We start from the raw sequence: 20,577 nt of genomic DNA, 5'->3' as shown, positions 1-20,577 counted from the left end.
CAAAATGGAAAGTTAACCAAAAGGATTATTTTCGAGATTTTTATATAAATGAGGTGGAACAGGAAAAGGAGACATACATTTTTCTTTTTTCTTTTTTAAGTTTATTTATTTATTTAGGTAATCTCTGCACGCAACATGTGGCTCGAACTGGTGCCCCTACAGTATTCTTTTATAAGCCTTCCAACCATCAAAAAATAAATAAATAAATAAGGCTTGCTCTGCCAGGATGTTAGAATCATGAAAGTCAGTCTTCTTAAACTTTAGACCTATATGCCTCGGGATCCCCATCCTGGCTAGTTATGTCTTTAACCTCTGGTTATTTAACCCCTCTGAGCCTTAATTTCTTCTTTTGTAAAATGAATATAATAATCTGTGTCTCAGAACTGTCACGAGAATTAAATATACATTAATACTTGTAAAGCACTTAGTGCCTCACACAGAGTGAGTGCTATGTAGGTGTTTGATAAAGGAATCCATCTACATACTTGCACACATCACTATTTGAGAACTGAGGAAAAGAGGCAGCATGTGATGATTTAAGAAACATATCTCAGAACAAAATATGTCTTTCATTCATGTATATGTTATAGTTCATGATTCATGTAAACAGGCAAAACCAGAAAGAATAACTTTTTCTTTTTGTCTTCCTGCACCCAAAGATAGAAAAGGGTAAAATTTACTTTTATTTTGGAGAGAGATCATAATCTCATAGTCAGATTGCTGAAGGTCAAGTCCTGTTTGTGAGTCTTACCAGCTGTATGACCTTGCATGAGTTACTTACCCTTTCTATGTCTCAGTTATAAAATATGGATAATCATAGTATCTGTTTGATAGGGTAGTTGTGATGATTAAAAGAGCTAATAGATGCAGAGTTCTGGGACGCCTGGCTGACTCAGTCAGTGGAGCATGCGACTCTTGGGGTTGTAAGCTCAAGCCCCACGTTGGGTAGAGAGATTATTTTAAAAAAATAAAATCTTTGAAATAATAGATACAGGGGCACCTGGGTGGCTCAGACACTTAGGCACCTGACTCTTGATTTCGGCTCAGGTCATGATCTCATAGTTCATGAGATCAGTCCCCGCATCAGGCTCTGTGCTGACAGTGCTGGAGCCTGCTTGGGATTCTCTCTCCCCGTCTCTCTGCCCCTCCCCTACTCTCTCTCTCTCTCAAAATAAATAAATAGACATTTTTAAAAAATGACTGGGTGGCTCAGTCATTCAGCCTCTGACTTCTGCTCAGGTCATGATCTCACAGTTGGTGAGTTTAAGTCCCACATTGGATGAGCACGAGCTTTGGGTGAGCTTGTGCCCTGCTTTAGGTGAGCTCAGGAGGGGTGGAGAGAGAGGGAGAGAGAGAACCCCACGCAGGCCCCACTCTGTCAACATGGGAGCCCAAACCCACAAACTGTGAGCTCGTGACCTGAGCCGAAATCAGGAGTCAGATGCTTAACCCACTGAGCCACCCAGGCACACCTCCCCCAAGGTGATATTTTAAAAAAATTATTTGAATCAATAGTATAGCAGTTTATTCTGCTCAGTATCATTATTATAAATATTTAAAATATTCTTAGGGGCACCTGGGTGGCCCAGTTGGTTTAGTATCTGACTCTTAATTTCAGCTCAGGTCATGATCTCACAGTCAGGAGATCGAGCCCCTCATAGGGCTCCACTCTCAGTGCTGTTTGGGATTCTCTCTAGCCATCTCCTTCTGCCCCTTCCCCTGCTCTGCTCGTGTGTGTGTGTGTGTGTGCGCGCGCGCGCGCACTCTAAAATAAAATAAAATATGCTTAAATATTTTTCATTGTCCATGCTATTTACTGCACTACCTCTTTCTGTCAACCACCAAACTTCTTAAAGAGCAATCTATAACCATGGTTTCCATTTCTTCACTCACTTCTTCCTTAATCCTTCACAAGTAGAATTTTACCTCCACACTCTGGTAAGTGAATTAGGTTATCATTTCCTTCTTAATGATCAAATGCACCCTTTTCTCACTCTTTCTTACTCTTTCTCATTTCTCAACCTTTCTTCAGCACTTGATGTTGTCTACCCTTTCTTTCCTGAAACTTCTCTCTTTTGGCTTTTATTGCTATTGAATACTTCTGACTCTTCCCCTATCTCGTTGATCTCTTTTTTTCTTTTTTGCTAATTCCCTCCTCCTTCAATTCGTCTACCCTTGTCCTTCTTTTTTGCTGTATTCTCTCCTAACAATCTCATCTACTTCAGAGGTTTGTCTCCCTTGAGAACAGTTCCCAACTGTGTCTTGTAGGCTGCAGATCTGCATATCCAATTACCTGCTAGCTATCTCTACCCTAAATGTCTTTTTATTCTTCACAGACAACATTCTGAACACAAACTTGTAGTCTGTTTCTCCTCTTTTCTGTAACCAGCCCTTCTTGGCTTTACTGCAGGTGGCCATAAAAATCCAGAAATACAGATAAATATACATTAAATGACTTACTGCTATTGCACTATGTGACATGTTCAGTGTGTTTTCCTTCATCATCAAGGCATAGTTTAATGTACTGTTTAAAACTGCAGTGAATGTGGCACATTAAAATAGCATTTTCATCACTTCTTGCACATGTATCTGTGATGTGTTGATATGTTTATATGTTTGACTTTTACTGAATAAAACTGTGTCTTTATATTCTTTGGAGAAATAATAATCAAGGGGGGTTTGATCTATTTCTACTTTATGGACACTTTATATTTGTATTATTTGTACCATTATTCTTCTACGCATCCAGATTCAAAAAATCTTAGAGTCTCCCTGTTCCCTGAATCTAGACTTTAGCCAAGTCTATCTAACTTTGCTTATAGCATTACTTACCCCAATTTGAGAAGTCCAGGACAAGAACGCTAAGAGAATTGTCAGGTCTTAAAATTCTGTAAAACATTGCAAATTTCCACAAGTGTCATCTCCATTCCGCCTACACAGGAGCCAACGTCCCCAAACCATCCATTCCTAGAACAGAAGTGAGGCCTTGATGCCATATTCGTCTCCGCCAACACCAGACATGTGGCCAGATTTCACAGGGGTGACCCATGAATATACTGCCATCTTAGAAGCTGTGAGACTAGAGCAGACACAGGTGTTAAGTGGGAGCTGGCTCCACATTCCTTCAGACTAATCTGTACCTGAGCAACAGCTACAGTCTGATACTGGTGACAGCCATTAGCAGGACTGTCATACCCTGGAGCCTTGTTTTGAGCTTCCCTGTTATACTCCCAAGGCTTTGTCTAGGGACTGCATTGGGTGGAGGAGTTGTAAAGGTAGGGGAGGGGGAATGCAGAGGCCCTGTAGACTGGAACAGTGGAATGCATGCCTACGGCATACAGCCAGCAGTCTCCTTTCCTGGAGGCTCTAGTGGAAGCCGTAGTATTTTTTTGTTTGTTTGTTTAAATTTTAGTTAGTTCACATACAGTGCAATATTGGTTTCAGAAGTAGAATTCAGTGATTGATCACTTATAACCTATAACACCCAGTGCTCATCCCAAGTACCCTCCTTAGTACCCATCACTCATCTGGCCCATCTCCCCAACTACCTCCCCTCCATCAACCCTTAGTTTGTTCTCTATCGTTAAGAGCCTCCTGTGGTTTGTTTTTCTCTCTCCTCTTTCCACCCCCACTCCACCCCAGTCTTCCCCCATGTTCATCTCTTCTGTTTCTTAAATTCCACATATGAGTGAAATAACATATTTGTCTTTCTCTGATTGAGTTATTTTGCTTAGCTTAATACATTCTAGCTCTTTCTGGCCAAGTCTTTAAAAATGTTTCTTGCATGGGGGACCTGGGTGGCTCAGTCACTTGAGTGTCCAACTCTTTGATTTCAGCTCAGGTCATGCTCCCAGGGTCGTGGGATTAAGCCTCGCATCTAGCTCTGCACTGAGCATGGAGCCTGCTTAAAATTCTCTTTCTCCCTTTGTCCCTCTCCCCCACTCGTGCTCTCTCTCTCTCTCTAAAATGAAAATAAATATTTCTTGCAAAAGTTTTTCTTTTTCTTTTACTGCCTTTTCCTACTTAATTCAAGTTCTTAGGACTCCTCTTCTGAATCATTTTAGTAGCCTCTGACCAGTCTTCATGCTCTACTTTCTTATGTTCCCATTTGTCTTAGAGTACAGTCCTGAATCTGTCACTTTCCTAAGTTAGAAACCTTCAGTGGTTTCTTCAGTGGCATAGATTTACATGCCATTCTGATTTTTTTTTTTAATAATAGCCCTTTGCAATCACATTCTTGTTAATGGATTGTAAGGTGCTTGGAGGCTTGATTACACATGTTTATCATTGTATCCTAGTGTTCTCTGTCTAGTTTAATGCCATACATGTAAAAGTGTTCAAACAGTATTCTTAGTTGATATTAGCATGTAGCTAAGAAAACGTCACTATAGGGGCGCCTGGATGGATTAGTTGGTTAAGCGTCTGACTTTGGCTCAGGTTATGATCTCATGGTTGGTGGGTTCGAGCCCCAGATAAGGCTTGCTGCTGACAGCTCAGAGCCTGGAGCCTGCTTCAGATCTGTTTTCCCCCTCTCTCTCTGCCCTTCCCCCACTCACACTCTGTCTCTCAAAAACGAATAAACGTTTAAAAAAATTAAAAAAAGAGATGTCACTGTAATAAACACATTGGAAATATTGTTTGATATAAGTGGAAAAAGGAAAATATTTTTTCTAGCTCTGATGCCTAGATGGGAATATTGTGTACACAGTCAAGGACAAAGAATAGTCAGCATTTCTCGGAAAGCTAGAACAATGTAAGCACAATTGACATTCTGTTTCTCTCATTTACTGATGAAGGACTAGCTGAAATTTATTAATTCTTATTTCCCCCAGGTCAAGGCAAAACTTAAGCAAAATCCTTCAGAAACTACAGTGCGTAAAAAGCAAGAAGATACCTCGTTAATGAAATCTAATAACCAAGAAGTCACCATTTTCTCAGGTTCTCATCTTCCCCAGCCCAACAGGCATCAAAAAATCTGGTCTACCCTAGAGAATGTTTGGACAACATTATATCAGAACAGGTACTAAATTTCTAAGAATTTTTGAATTCTAGGGTTTTCCATCATTGCTGTTATTCATTGGACAGTTAGTGTTTGGGTTGTGAGTTGAATGCATTAGATTACCTTACTGAGAGGCTTTTACCAACTCGGTGCTTTAGAAACAGTGATGCTTAAATACGATGCAATCAGATTCACCTGGAGAGTTTTAAAAAATATATATGCCTAGGCTTCTGTCCCTAGAAGTTCTGATTCGGTCTGCTAAGACTGAGCTGACACTGCAATAGTGCATAAAAAAAAAAATCTCTCCAGGTGATTCAGATGTGAACTCTTGATGAGAGGCATTTCCCATGTACGTCAAAAACCGTGAAGGCCACCTAGATTGCTGAACAAATTGCAGGATACAAGCCTTAGTAAAAGTTATTTAAAAAAAAAATTTTTTTTAACATTTATGCATTTTTTGAGAATGAGAGAGACAGAGCATGAGCAGGGAAGGGGCAGAGAGAGAGGGAGACCAGAATCAGAAGCAGGTTCCAGGCTCAGAGCAGTCAGCACAGAGCCTAACATGGGGCTCAAACGCCTGGATCATGAGATCATGACCTGAGCTGAAGTTGGACGCTTAACCGACTGAGCCACCCAGATGCCCCTAAAGCCTTAGTAAAATTTAAAATAATCTAAGAGGGGCGCCTGGGTGGCGCAGTCGGTTAAGCGTCCAACTTCAGCCAGGTCACGATCTCGCGGTCTGTGAGTTCGAGCCCCGCGTCAGGCTCTGGGCTGATGGCTCAGAGCCTGGAGCCTGTTTCTGATTCTGTGTCTCCCTCTCTCTCTGCCCCTCCCCCATTCATGCTCTGTCTCTCTCTGTCCCAAAAATAAATAAACGTTGAAAAAAAAAATTTAAAAAAAAAAAAATAAATAAAATAAAATAAAATAAAATAATCTAAGAAAATGTCATTTTGGATTAGGGAAAAATTCATATAAGGCTTTTTGAAAGGAAGATAAATATTTTTATTCAAAAGGAAAAAATGCAGGGCGCCGGGGTGGCTCAGTCAGTTGAGTGTCCCAACTTTTCAGCTCAAGTCATGATCTCACGTTTGTGAGTTCGAGCCCCACATAGGGCTTGCTGCTGTCGGCTCAGAGTCCACTTCAGATCCTCTGTCCCACTCTTCTCTGCCTCTCCCCTACTCACACGTGTGCTCTCTCTCTGTCTCAAAATTAAACATTTTTTTAAAGAAAGGAAGAAATGCTTTTATTCCTTTGGTACACATGAAATACTATGTTCCTGGTAAAATGAAAAGATAGAGACCAGTGTGAGTAGTTCTTTAAATGCTGCTGGAGTTAGGGGCGCCTGGGTGGCTCAGTCGGTTAAGCGGCCGACTTCGGTTCAGGTCATGATCTCGCGGTCAGTGAGTTCAAGCCCCGCATTGGGCTCTGTGTGACAGCTCAGAGCCTGGAGCCTGTTTCAGATTCTGTGTCCTCCCTCTCGCTGACCCTCCCCTGTTCATGCTCTGTCTCTCTCTGTCTCAAAAATAAATAAACGTTAAAAAAAATTTTTTTTAAATAAATGCTGCTGGAGTAACTTAAAAAATAATTTAAAACAACTGATTTTAAAGTAGGCCAACATTGGGGCGCCTGGGTGGCGCAGTCGGTTAAGCGTCCGACTTCAGCCAGGTCACGATCTCGCGGTCCGTGAGTTCAAGCCCCGCGTCGGGCTCTGGGCTGATGGCTCAGAGCCTGAGCCTGTTTCCGAGTCTGTGTCTCCCTCTCTCTCTGCCCCTCGCCCGTTCATGCTCTGTCTCTCTCTGTCCCAAAAATAAATAAACGTTGAAAAAAAAAAAAAAGCAAAAAAAAAAAAAAAAGTAGGCCAACAGTCTCTCCCATACTTTCTCCCAAACCCATAACCTTTATATAATTTTATATATATTATATAATTTGCCAGTCATACTGTATGCGGTTTAGTGTGATTTTGGTTCAAGGGTCCAGTGTGACTGTTATTTTAGATTAATACCATCTGTCCTAGCAGCAAAGGAATAGGAGCACTCTTCTTAACCGTCTATTCTCTATTTACAACACTGTAGATTGAGGGCCCATTTTTAGCCCTTGGAATTTTGTATTTTTTATAAAGCAAAGGTTTTGTGTGTTTGTTTTGTCCAGTCTTAACATATTTGTAATGTTTTGGCTAATCAGAGATTCTTGTTAGCTGAAAGTTACCATATATGCTAGGCAGAAATTATCACTTTCAAAATAAAATAGATTAAAGCCATTTGTAAGATGCTTTAATCTTCTCTTCATTTAGAAAATATTTGAATACTGCAGCGCCTGTGTGGCTCAGTTGGTTGAGCATCCGATTTTGGCTCAGGTCACGATCCCAGGGTCAAGGGATCAAGCCCCGTGTTGGGCTCTGCCCTGAGTGTGGAGCCTGCTTGAAATTCTCTTCTCCTTCTCCCTTTGCCCCTCACCCCTGCTCACACACTCTCTCTCTAAAAAAACAAAACAAAACATGGGGCGCCTGGGTGGCTCAGTCGGTTAAGTGTCTGACTTCGGCTCGAGTCACGATCTCACAGTCCGTGGGTTCGAGCCCCGCCTCGGGCTCTGGGCTGATGGCTCGGAGCCTGGAGCCTGCTTCCGATTCTGTGTCTCCCTCCCCCGTTCATGCTCTGTCTCTCTCTGTCTCAAAAATAAATAAAACGTTAAAAAAAAATTAAAAAATAAAACAAAACAATTGAGTACTTTTTTACCTTGGAGTTGACCTATAATATATATACGTTTGTGGTGGATGTTAGAATTCTGGGTAATTTCTGTGTAATAGACTTTACTTTGTAGTATTTCAGTACATGAAAAATGCTTATATTGCTTTATCAGCGCATGGTTATTAAAGCCCACTTCATTGCTTCTCATGCCTGATTGTGTACCAGAGTCACTGTATAATTTTCCAGTATATTCATGCTTGAGCCTTTCATGTAGAGATGCTCATTTGAAGGTCTGGTAGGCCCTATGTATTTTATGCTTTGAAATACTTTTTCTTTTGGAAAGGTAAAGCTGTACTTATTAACAATTGCATTTCTTTAGATTTTCTAAGTTTTCCCTTTTGCAGACCTGTCAAAATGGTCACCTTTTTCATATATCACTTCTGCGAATGTGGAAAAACAATTTTTTGGTTCTTCAATGCATTAAATATATAATCACCATGTGACCCAGCAGTTCTATTCACAGAGCTATACCCAAATGAACTGAACACAAGTGTTCAAACAAAAACTTACATATGAATGTTCACAACCATTTGCAATAGCCAAAGTGGAAACAACAGATCCACTGCCCATCAACAGATGAATGGATAAACAAACTGTGGCCTATCATAAAATGTTTGTATCTATAAAATGGAATCTTTCTCAGTCATAATAATGTATTGACACCCATTATAATGTGAATGCATATTGAAAACATGCTAATGTTAATGTTTAAATGTTAGTGTTAAATGTTAATGTTTAAAATGGAATCTTTCTCAGTCATAATAATGTATCGACATCCATTATGACGTGAATGCATATTGAAAACATGCTAATTGAAGGAAGCCAGACACAAAGGTCACGTGTTTTATAATTCCATTTATTTGAAATATCCATAGTAGGTAAATCTGTAGAGATAGAAAATGGATTAGTGGTTACCAGGAACTGGGGGGAGGGAGGAATGATGAATGACTGTTTAATGAATACAGGATTTCCTTCTGGAGTGATGAAAATAGTCTTGATTAGATAGTGGTGATAGTTGCAGACAGTGTGAACTACCAAATGCCACTGAATTTGGAACACTTTAGAATTGTTAAAATGGTAATTTTATGTTTTACCACAATTTTTTTTTAAATTTTATTTATTTTGAGAGAGAGAGAGAATGTGAGCAGGGGTGGGGCAGAGTGAGAGGGGGAGAGGGAATCCCAAGCAGGCTGCATGCTGTCAGCACAGAGCCTGATGTGGAGCTTGATCCCACAAACTGTGAGATCATGATCTGAGCCGAAATCAAGAGTCAGACATTTAACCAACTGAGCCACCCAGGCACCCCTATTTTACCACAATTATTTTAAAAAGTGCTTTGGAAAGTACTGTGAAGTAGGGGAGAAACTTCCCTTGAATGCTACTACCTAAAGGTAACCCAGTAGTTAACATTGTTACTGTTATGTACACCCAGCTTTGTTTTTAGGCATGTATATTAGTTTCCTGGGGCTGCCATAGCAAATTACCACAAGCTAGATGGTTTACAATCATAGAAATTTATTCACTCACAGTTCTGGAGGCTGTAAAGTCTGAAATCCAGGTGTCTGTAGGCTCTATTCTATTGGGAAGTTTGACTAAGATCTTAAGGTCACATTCTGAGGTTCTGGGTGAACATGAATTTTGGGGGCATGCTGTTCAACCCACTACAGCATATGTTTTGACTTTTTATATGGTGGTTGTTATGTTACATAAATAAATTTTGTATACCTTTATGTTTCTAATGTATAGATGGCGTATTATTTTAATTGTTCTTTGTTATTTCGTCAGGTGGCTAATTCACTATTTACTTAGCACTTTTTATATTGCTGAACATTTACATGGTTACTAATTGTTTACCAAATGCAAAATTATTATTAATATGTGATAGATTTCTAAAATTGGAATGATCAGAGTAAAGTATATTAACATTTATAACTTCTAGTTTCAGCAAACAGGTAAATCTGCATCTTTTCTGCATCCTTATGTACTGGAGCACTGACAATACTTATGTACTGACCTGAATGTAGATCAATAGTATTACTTCCAGGGATGCCTGGGTGGCTCAGTCGATTAAGCATCTGACTTCGACTCAGGTCATGATCTCCCGGTTCTCAGATTGGAGCCCCTCATCGGGCTCTGCACTGACAGCTCAGAGCCTGCAGTCTGCTTCAGATTCTGTTGTGTGTGTCTCTGTCTGCCTGTCTGTCTGCCTCTCTCTCTCTCTTAAAAAATAAACAAGTAAATGTTTAAAAAAATACTGTTACTTGCATGTCTTATGGTCTTTTGATATGAAACATTATTCCTATAGCTTTTACAGTATTACTTTAGATTAGACGCATATAGTCATTGACCTAGATCCTCTGCATGAATGGTAGCCTGGACATTCACAAGTCAGTGTCTTTTATTTCTGATTTAAATAAATCAGGATAATGAGAGAAGAGTTATAAATATTACCTTATTTTATATATTATAAATGGAAATGCTTGAATTACAATAAATAGTGCATATTTTAAAAATTAAATAAATAAATAATGCATATGTACTTATGAGTATCTTTTTTTTCCACTCTATTTTAGCATGGATGTATTTCAAAGATTGGGCTCAAATGCAGCTTTGACTTCTTCAAAAATAGCATCATTTGAGGAAGCATTTGTATATCTTCAAAAGTTAATGGCAGCTGTGAAGGATATTCTTGAAGGAATTCAGAGGTAACCACTAATTAATTTTGAAGTTTCATTTATTTTCTCTTTCTTCTAAGTTGACTAGCTTTTGCAGAGGTGCTGGGACCCTTTCAGCAAGATTTATAAGCTAATGACCTTTAGATTTCACTTTTCCCTCTCCTTTGCAAAGAATCCTCTATTTGTAGTTTGGACCACAAGAATGTTTCTAGTTTTTTCCTTTCTAGAAAAAACATACCAGGTTTGAAGCTTCGTAAAGAACTTTATTTTCATTATGGTGCAGCTGTAGCTGTGAAAACAGTGCCTGGTGTATAATGGGCACTCAGTAATTACTTGTTGAAAAATAATGCTTAGGTAATTATCACTGCCCTTTAAATACAAATATATGTTAGTATTTGAATACAGTCTCACAGTACCACCAAATGAAGAAGTTTGAGACGCAACATAATCTTTTTTTTTTTAACGTTTATTTATTTTTGAGACAGAGAGAGACAGAGCATGAACGGTGGAGGGTCAGAGAGAGGGAGACACAGAATCTGAAACAGGCTCCAGGCTCTGAGCTGACAGCACAGAGCCTGACGCAGGGCTCGAACTCTCGGACCGTGAGATCATGACCTGAGCAGAAGTCGGACGCTTAACCAACTGAGCCACCCAGGCACCCGAGATGCAACATAATCTTAATGATGCTTTGAGACTTATATTTATGTGATTATTTTAAATATTTGTGAAGCATATAGAAAACATAGTGCCAGAAAGCTGTAGAATGGACTGTAGCATAAAGTCAGATGTTTTCTTTTGCGGCAAGAAAGGAGAATACAAAGCTTAATCCTGCAATTATTTTGATATGTACCAAAATTGCTTGACCTGAGTTCAACATGCAGCTTGCTAACAGAAGACTACTCTTCTTTATAGATTAAAAAACAAAACCAAAAACTCAAAACTGATTTGATTTGATATTATGTCCAAATTTTAAAAACTTGGTATTTTTTAAAACAACAGTAGTTTTTGAGTTTTTTTTCTTTTCTCTTAAGGGTTTTTGGAAACTTCATCTCATTGTTAATGCACAGAGCATTTGTACCACTTTTTGGATCACAGTTGGCTAAATGATTCTGAGAATAGCTTTTTGGGAGGCACCTGGGTGGCTCTGTCAGTTAAGTGTCTGACTCTTGGTCTATGTTCAGGTCATGATCTCACAATTCTCTGCACTGACAGTGTGGAGCTTGCTTGGGATGCGCTCTCTCTCTCTTTCCCAAAAATAAATAAACTTAAAAAAAAAAGAATAGCTTTTTGGTACTCTTAAGTTACTAATGGATTGAAGAGGTGGAAGATCCCAAGGGCAAGTTAAATATTATCTCTAAGTGCAAATAGCACCCCCCCCTTTTTAATGTAAAGCAGTACTAAATAAGAGTAGCTTTATGAGGGAGAAATATTCAATTTTTGTTTTAGCTATGCAAAAGCTATTTCACATTCTAGGTTGCACAAAAGCCATTCTTGACACTACTTTTTTCTACAGAAAGTAGGGATAGCAATCTATATTCAATTACTCAAAAAACGTTTATCAAGCACCAGTTATCCTTGACATCATACCAGGCTCTGGGGCATTAAGGATGAATTCAGTGTGATCTCTGACTCCAAAGAGCTCGTGGAAATCACGCAGTCACGTTACAAAAGAAAATTAACAGGGGCGCCTGGGTAGTTTAGTCAGTTAAGTAACTGACTCTTGGTCTGGGCTCAGGTCATGATCCAAGGTTTCATGAGTCTGAGCCCTGCATCAGGGTCTGTGCTGGCAGCTCAGAACTTGCTTGGGATTCTCTCTCCCCCTCTCTCTGTCCCTTCCCCGCTTGTGCTGTCTCTCTCTCAAAAAAAAAAAAAAAAAAAAAAAAAATTACAATAGAGTTGTTAATATTCTAATAGGAACATAAACAGTGAGGAAGGAAGGGTTTGGCAGTAGATGATGTTGTAGGGGAACGTCTTGTGGGCCATTCAGAGCACTGTCTGCTTTGTCCCATAGGCTACATGTTTAGATCTGTTAATTATGTGCCCAGACAGAAAGGTTTCTAATCCAAAAGCTTTGGAAATATTGTATACTACACTACTCTCTTGCAAAACCAATCTGTATCCATTTACATATTGATGGGTTTTATAAACCTTTGCTATAGAGAAACCTTTTTAATTTTAGGAGCTTTAAACATCCAGAATCTCTCTACAGAGATTCTGATGTGATTGGTTTAAATATGTGCCCAGCTATCAGGAGTTTAAAAATTTCTCCAGGTGATTCTAATATGTAGCCAAAGTTGAGAAGCACTAGTTAACTTTCTTAACCCAAGGTTCTCAACAGGTACTGGCAGAATCAGCATCCTCATCACCACCTGGAACTTGTTATAAATGCAAATTCTCAAACCTTGCCAGACCCTACCAAGTGCAAAACTGTGGGGGGTGGGGCCCAGTTGTCTATGTCCTCCCGGTGATTCGCTGCACATCAGAGGCTGAGAACCACTGGTTTAGTGGCTGACTATAATCATCTGGGAGCTTTAAACAAAGAACAGTGGCCAGCCTGACCCTAAACCTATTAAATCTGCTTCTCTGAGCATGGGACCTGGGCATAAGCATTTTACAAACTCCCCAGGTGATTCTCATGTCAAGCCAGGATTGGGAAATTATAGCATGTAGTACTTACATAAGCTGTGTCTAAAGAAGTAAATGTTTGAGTTTTAAGGATGATATAATTTTGTTATTCTTTCCTCCAAGGACACAATACCTCCAGGAACAAGAAAATATTAGTGGTTCTGCTACTTTTTAGCACGTTACCTGGAATAATAAATTTTCTTGAGCCTCTGTATTCATCTGTAAAAATGGCATAATAATACCTTTCAAAAGCTTTTCACAAAGTTCTTGTGCTTTGAAAGTCAGATGCTGATATAACTTACCAAACCAGTGATTCTCCACTTAATTGTTGGGGAACTTGTTAAAGATAGAGAGTTCTGGATTGTAGTGAAATCACAATATTTGTGGATATTTTTGTAGATGGAGGAAAGTTATATTTTTAACAAGCTTTCCAGGGAATTTATAGGCCCATGGTGGGGGGACTGCATTAAAGAAACTGATCTAACTTCCTGTAATAAATATATTAGAACCACTTTTGCTACCAGTAGAGGGCATTGTGAATAAAAAAGTTTGCTCATTTCAGCATTCATTAATCTACAGGAAACTACTAAAGTCGCGATGTTTTTCTTTTTTTAGACCTTCAAACAATAGGCATTTAAATAAAAATGTAATAGAAGTGAATAATTATTTTTCAAGTGTATATGTAGTCTTAAAACCTTTAATAAACAATCACAGTAAATCAAAATAAATTCAGTTAAAAATTTTGTGGGTGGCCTACTATGGGTAGATTTTATATTTTTTAAACATTGAAAAATACACTCAACTTTTTTTTTATGTTAAATATAATTTAATTGCCAGATTGGTTTCCATACAACACCCAGTGCTCATCCCAACAGATCACTCAACTTTGTAGTAACTGCATATTATTAGCATTTTCTGATGCTTGTTAAAATGGAGTAGTTTCATTGGATGTTGAGATACATACCTAGTGAATATAGCTCAACTCTATTTTATCATAGCAAATCATGTATGATGTTACATTGGGAATCGGTGAGAAGGTGACCTGTTAACCAGGTCCTTCAGTTAAAGAAGTGAATGAAAATGTTTTTATTAAACTAAGAGTTTGGGCTTCTAGTTCCAGATTTATCCCTTTGTAGTTGACTTCAGGCTTGTCACTTACCCCTCTCTAACCCAGTTTCTCTCCTTATTAAGTGAGAATCCTGCTGCCTTGTTTAGCAGAATAAATGAGATGATGTATGCGAAAATACTTTTTCAGCCGTAATGTATTTACAAGTGTTAGCTTTTGTTTTCTCCCTAAGCTGATATGTTAAGTTTCAAATGTTCAAAAATATGTATTTCAATTTTAATGATGCTCTAAACATGATTCTGATTAAGGTGGAAAATATTGGTGGAGCAGTTGTCCATACAGTTATATAATGGGAGCGAATACCTAAGTTTGCAAAAACTGAAAAGAGGTGGGAATATTGATGATTCTTACACTTTCTGTATACTTTTTTCTTGGGTGGGAGAGTGAACTTAATTTATTTGCTATTGGTTTGGAAATTGCTTTTTTCTTTCTCATCTTTCCCATTTTGTGTAGATAGGACCAATTTGAGCACTTTTGTTAATGGTTTCTTTATCTAAACACTAGAGAACCAGAGTCAGTACTCTTTCCATGTAGACAAAACTGTATTAAGATTTTTTTTTTAGATCTGTACTATCCTAGTGTCATTTTATGCTTTAGTAAGCATGATCAGGTTACTCTCAAGATCACAAAAACCTTTTGCTTGGTATATAAAGGTTATAAAGTTTCGTTTGAAGTGAAAAATTAATTGGAGAGTCATATGGCACATTCTAGAGAAGTTCTACTTCTATAGTAATCAAACAGCATTGTTAAATATTCGTGTACTTAGGGGCACCTGGGTGGCTCAATTGGTTAAGTGTCCTACTTCGGCTCAGGACGTGATCTTATGGTTCGTGGGTTCGAGCCTCATGTTGGGCTCTGTGCTGACAGCCCAGAGCCTGGAGCTTGCTTCGGATTCTCTGCCTCCCTCTCTCTCTGCCCCCGCCCTGCTCATGCTCTGTCTCTCTCAAAAATAAATAAACATTTAAAAAATTATTTAAAATATCTGTTTGCTTAAACTGGCATCTCTACAAAGTTAACTAAACAGGTCATGTTCTCCAACTTCAAAGCATACCATAAATGTGTGTAGCTTTGACTCAAAAGTTAATACTCAAAACAACAATGAAAGTGATTTAAGTATGTTTTCGTGTCTGAAGTAGATGATGAGCTGCCTGGTTTGGAAGCAGAGAGGAAAGTGGGGAGTGAACATAGGAAATTGCACTCTGCCTAGATTTTATAATCATGTTATGTGTTTCACCTTTATAAAATAAGGTTGAAATTATTTAAAAAAAAAAAAGAAAAGAAAAATGGTAGCATCTTGAATCCAAAAATATAAGCAGATCGTGTCTCAATGTGCATATTCATTTTAACACTTGAGTGAACATGTAAAACTGTGCACTTCTGTGTTAATTTAATGAATTCTAGATTTCTAGCTCAGGTAGCTTTAGATGAAGTGTTTGAAATAATGTTTTCTTATTTTCATCTTTTGAATCATATGCGGGGCTGGGAGAGGGAGTTACTATTCATTATAAGTAACTTGTCACATTTTAGAGGGGGGAATGTTCTTATATGAGAGGGTATTTCTTCTTTAGATAACATTTTTTTTTTCTAGCTGTCATATTTGGTTTGGTTTTTTGAGAGAGAGAGAGAGTGTGTGTGAGTGGGGGATGGCGGGGGGAGAGGGAAAGAGAATTTTAAGTAGGCTCCAGGCTAAGTGCTGAGCCCAACTAGGGGCTCAATCTCTCAACTGTGAGATCATGACCTGAGCTGAAATCAAGAGTTGGACACTCAACCAACTGAGCCACCCAGGTGTCCCTGTTTTGATTGTTTTTAAATGAGGATTGAGTGCTAACTGATGCATTGGGCTTGGTCATGTTCTGGATGGGCTTCATGCCTCATCTTAGAATATGATTTTGGAAAATGAGACTTGTGCTTGGATTTAGGAAAGGAAGATTGTTAATTTTTATCATCTTCAATGCTTTAATGATCCTCAGAACTTTAGTAACCTCTGTTACAATCCTATGGCTTGGTTTGAAATATTTTGTAGAGCTGTTTTTGTAAAGCACAATAATAATCATGAAGTTTGGGATTTTTTCAGTCTGTCATTCACATATATTTTATATTATTAAGCCTCTAGAAATGAATTTTCCTATTTACTTTCTTATGGCATTTTAACATTAGAGCAAAACATTTACTGGTGTAACCATACATGATTCCTCGAGCAGGAGCCCTTAATCACAGCAGCTTCTCAGATCTGCTAATGATTTAGCCACTTCAAAGAATGTGGAGTTGCATTTGCAAGAATATTTTATTAACTTCCTAGTGTGTGTTTTTTTTTTTAAATTTTTTTTTTTCAACGTTATTTATTTTTGGGACAGAGAGAGACAGAGCATGAACGGGGGAGGGGCAGAGAGAGAGGGAGACACAGAATCGGAAACAGGCTCCAGGCTCCGAGCCATCAGCCAGAGCCTGACGCGGGGCTCGAACTCCCGGACCGCGAGATTGTGACCTGGCTGAAGTCGGACACTTAACCGACTGCGCCACCCAGGCGCCCCCACTAGTGTTGTGTTTTGAAGACTGACCTCTTGAGGCTTTTTAGAAAGGTTATTTAGAAAAGGTCCTCCATCAGTTGACACAAAGATAACACTCTTTAGGCTGTTTTATAGATTAAGCTAACTGTTCAAACAAAAGTTCCTCTTAGAGACCACGGTAGAATAGAATGACATTAAAAAGTGACTTTTTCAACATCTCAACTCACTGCAATGTGCAAGGGTGTTAGCCACTGATAAATATTGTCCTTATCTAGAGTGGGGAGGGTTATCGGTGTTTATTTAGGTCTCACCTATTTTCTTTGAGTCTTGGCCTTTCTACCCTTAGATAATTGGACTTTACCTCTGCTCTCCCATTGGGGTTCCCACATATCACTGCACCTCTTTATCAGACTCTTTTCACACCCCTAGTCCTGTCTGTCATCAAGTGTATCAGTTACTGTGTTGAGTAAGAGAAAAATATAATACAACCTATAATTAAAAATGAAAGGACTTACTTGCTTCACCTTCCGTACCATCATTTTTTTTTTTTTTTTTTTTTTTTTTGAGAGGGAGCGAATGATGTGAGCGGGGTAGAAAGGCAGAGGGAGAAGGAGAGAGAGAATTTAGCAGGCTCTCCCTCCAGTGCAGAGCCCAGACACAGGGCTCAATGTCATGACCATGAGATCATGACCTGGGTTGAAATGAGGAGTCAGATGCTTAACTGACTGAGCCACCCTGAAGCCCCTCCATGTGATCATTTTGTACTTAACTTTCTTTTAATTTATTTTGTAATCAGCTCCATGGGATTGTGAATACCTTTAAGGAAGAAACTTCACTTATTTTGTCTTACTTTTGTATATCTAGATATATACCTGCATCACAACGACACATAGTAGTAGATGGGGGGGGGGGAAAGTATTGAATGAGTTCTTTATAGTCTTTCCAGTAGAGGGTATCTTCTTTAGGGCTGAATGCTACCAATAGTACTACATTATGACATTTGAGGAATAGGTGACATAGACGTTTTAAAAGTGATACAGAAGAGAGAAGTGTAAGCCAAAAAGGGAAACAGTAAGAAAGGAGAAAGGAGAATGAAAGAAGAAGATTGAGGAGATAAAAAAACGTATGTATGTCTAGAACAGATGATGGAGCCCCCAGTAATTTTCCCAAATAGCTTTTGGGTAGTCCCACGTTATCCTTGATTACTTAATCCTGGTCTCTCTGTATCAACTTTATAAATTAGGGTTAGTAGAAGGAAAGATGAAATCTAATGGGAGGGATTGAGATCCAGGGACTATAACCAGACCTTTCTATATAAGACATATGTAATGTATTATATAAACATAGACAGTTATTTTATAAGTAAAAACTTTTTTATGTTGTCTGTATTGCAGTTTGATAAACACTGCTCTAACTTAACATTTATATCAAATGTTATATATAATACATAATAAATTTATATTCGTTAACAAAATATGTGGCATCCACATATTTAATCTGACTGAATTACCCAGCATTAGCTGATTTGTTTTAACCTGGCCATTTAATGCTACTGAAGACAACAGATCACTCATGACTTAATTTTTAGAATAACTAGATTTTATTTACACATCTGAAGCTCTTACGTATGCTTCCCCAGCATTGTAATTCAGGGACCTTTATTTTTATTCTAAATAGCAGGGGAGTGATGCCATAGTTACTTCTCCCATCCCAAAGCATTTCTAGCTGTTGGTTTTTCTTGTTTTAGTGAATAAAATCCAGTTTTGGGTGACAGAGTAAATATCTGCCATCATAAACTCCTTGATCATAACAGAATTAAGCAATCAAATATAAAGATTACTTTTGAAGATGACAATATTTGAATTTATTTATGGAGTTGTTTTTATTTAAAACCAACATTCCTTTAAATTTGCCCTTTGTTTGTTGCTGGTTATTTCTACCTAATGATTTATTGATCTCATATTTGATTAAAATTCCCTGCTATTTAGGTCTTATGTTAAGAAATGCCAAATCCACTTAAAACTATGTTTTTCAGTGGAGCAGATGGGATAAATGACTGACCAAATTAGTGGGGTTAAACATTAGTAAAATAATGAAAATGAGGGGAAAGTAATTAATTAAAGATGCTGAATAAGTGCTATTGTTGTGATTTTACTTAAATAGTAAGCATAGGAGATAAAGCCAGATGACCAGTTCTAATTCTTTCTTACAGAATAGTTGTACAAAGGTTTAAGTTAGAGACTCTAAGATTATTCCCATCTATTTGAGAAATATCCTGTTGGGCCTCTGAAGACCTCTTAACACAGTGGTAGGTCAGCTGTCTGCCTGTTTTAAGAAGTGATACAATCAGTGTCCTCAGGACTATTTGTCCTGGATATAAAAGGTGGAATCCAAGGCACCTGGGTGGCTCAGTCGGTTTGAGCGTCCAACTTCAGCTCAGGTCATGATCTTGCAGTTCGTGGGTTCGAGCCCTGCGTTGGGATCTGTCCTGACTGCTCAGAGCCTGGAGCCTGCTTCAGATTCTATCTCTGCCCCTCCCCTGCTTGCTCGCTCGCTCGCCTCTCTCTCTCTCTCTCCTCTCTCTCTCAAAATAAATAACATTAAAAAAATTTTTTTTAAAAAGGTGGAATCCAACTCAGGACAGTGTTTTCTACATAGAAGACAATAAATATATTGTATATCAGAAACCCCTGGAATTACCTAATGTTTTGAATGCCAATTCCTATTAATAAGGCATACTAAACCTTCTAGAATCAACATATACTTACCCTTAATAATGTAGCTGAAGCTATAAATTGTAAATTTCCAATTCAACTTTCTTTTGCTAACATTAAGCTAGTTTACTTTGTGACAGCATTCTATGTATTTCCCCAACTTATTTGTTGAGCTAAACTAGATTATGAAAATCACCAAAATTATATTTTCTATATTAAAGATGGTAATCTATGTAGATTTTATTTTAAACCCTTTGATAATATAGATTAAAAAGTGTGAGTACTTTGGCACATTAGTGGAGCATAAAGGAGTGTGAAGAATATACCAAGTCAGTCTTCTTCAAAAGGATTTGTGTCCATTTAGCAGGGCTGCTGTTAGCGTAGAAAAAGTGAAATACTAAGACTTTTGCGGGGGATTGCTAGATACTGGCTCTGAGTGAATACTAATTCTAGGGACCTAAATTCCACCATAGTTGGAGAAATGGTCAGTGAGACAAATCAACCTTGATTGATAAACAGTAACTACTGGTTCATTTGATAGCTTAGGAAAAACAAGATTGGAAGTTTGGTTGACAGGGACGTCTGGAGAAGAGGTTTTGTGGATGGGCATCTTGCAATGGGTACAGAATATGGGGGTGGTTGTGTCCCATGTGAATACTCATCAAGGTACCTACCGTATGCAGAGGAGACTCAGTAATCAGGTGGACCAGATCAGCTGTCCTGTAGATGTCAGTGTTTCCCTAGCCACCCCAGTGTTTGGTCAGTGAGCTCCTAACAAAGGGACAGTGGCAGTCTTAGAAAACATGAGCTCAAACGTGGGACTTCCCCTCAAGAAGCTGCTCTGGCTGCTGCCACTGTTGAGAGCCCAAACTGTCAGCAGCAGAGGCAAATGCTAAGCATTCAATAAGGCACCATCTGCTTGGAGACCAGTAAGGCACTTAGAGTGGCAGTGATTCAGACCCTTTCCATCATGAGGCAGTGATTTGTCCTCACAGGAATAGATATTCTTTTGGATGTGGATTTGCCTTCCCTCATGGTAGTGATTCTGCCAGCAGCTCCATCTATTAATTTAAGGGATATATTGGCCACTCTCTTGATATGCCATACAACCAAGAAATTTTATAGCAAAGTGCAGCTATAGCTATGTGGAATTCACTGTCTTTGTCATACGCTAACCTAAGCAACTG

General features: G+C 38.6%; 1 protein-coding gene across 1 annotated transcript in view; it reads left to right on the top strand.

Moving 5' to 3' along the window:
• SWT1 (SWT1 RNA endoribonuclease homolog) overlaps window positions 1–20,577 on the top strand; it is a 102,072-nt gene that overhangs the window by 49,623 nt on the left and 31,872 nt on the right. The window contains exons 15-16 of the mRNA XM_030302409.2: window positions 4,833–5,020; window positions 10,317–10,448. Coding sequence (XP_030158269.1) covers window positions 4,833–5,020; window positions 10,317–10,448 — 320 coding nt within the window. The remainder of the gene's footprint in view (window positions 1–4,832; window positions 5,021–10,316; window positions 10,449–20,577) is intronic.

Source organism: Lynx canadensis, chromosome F1, assembly GCF_007474595.2.
Source record: "Lynx canadensis isolate LIC74 chromosome F1, mLynCan4.pri.v2, whole genome shotgun sequence".
Taxonomy (NCBI): domain Eukaryota; kingdom Metazoa; phylum Chordata; class Mammalia; order Carnivora; family Felidae; genus Lynx; species Lynx canadensis.
Note: the sequence above shows the minus strand (reverse complement) of the source record. Positions and strands in the feature narration are given on the sequence as shown.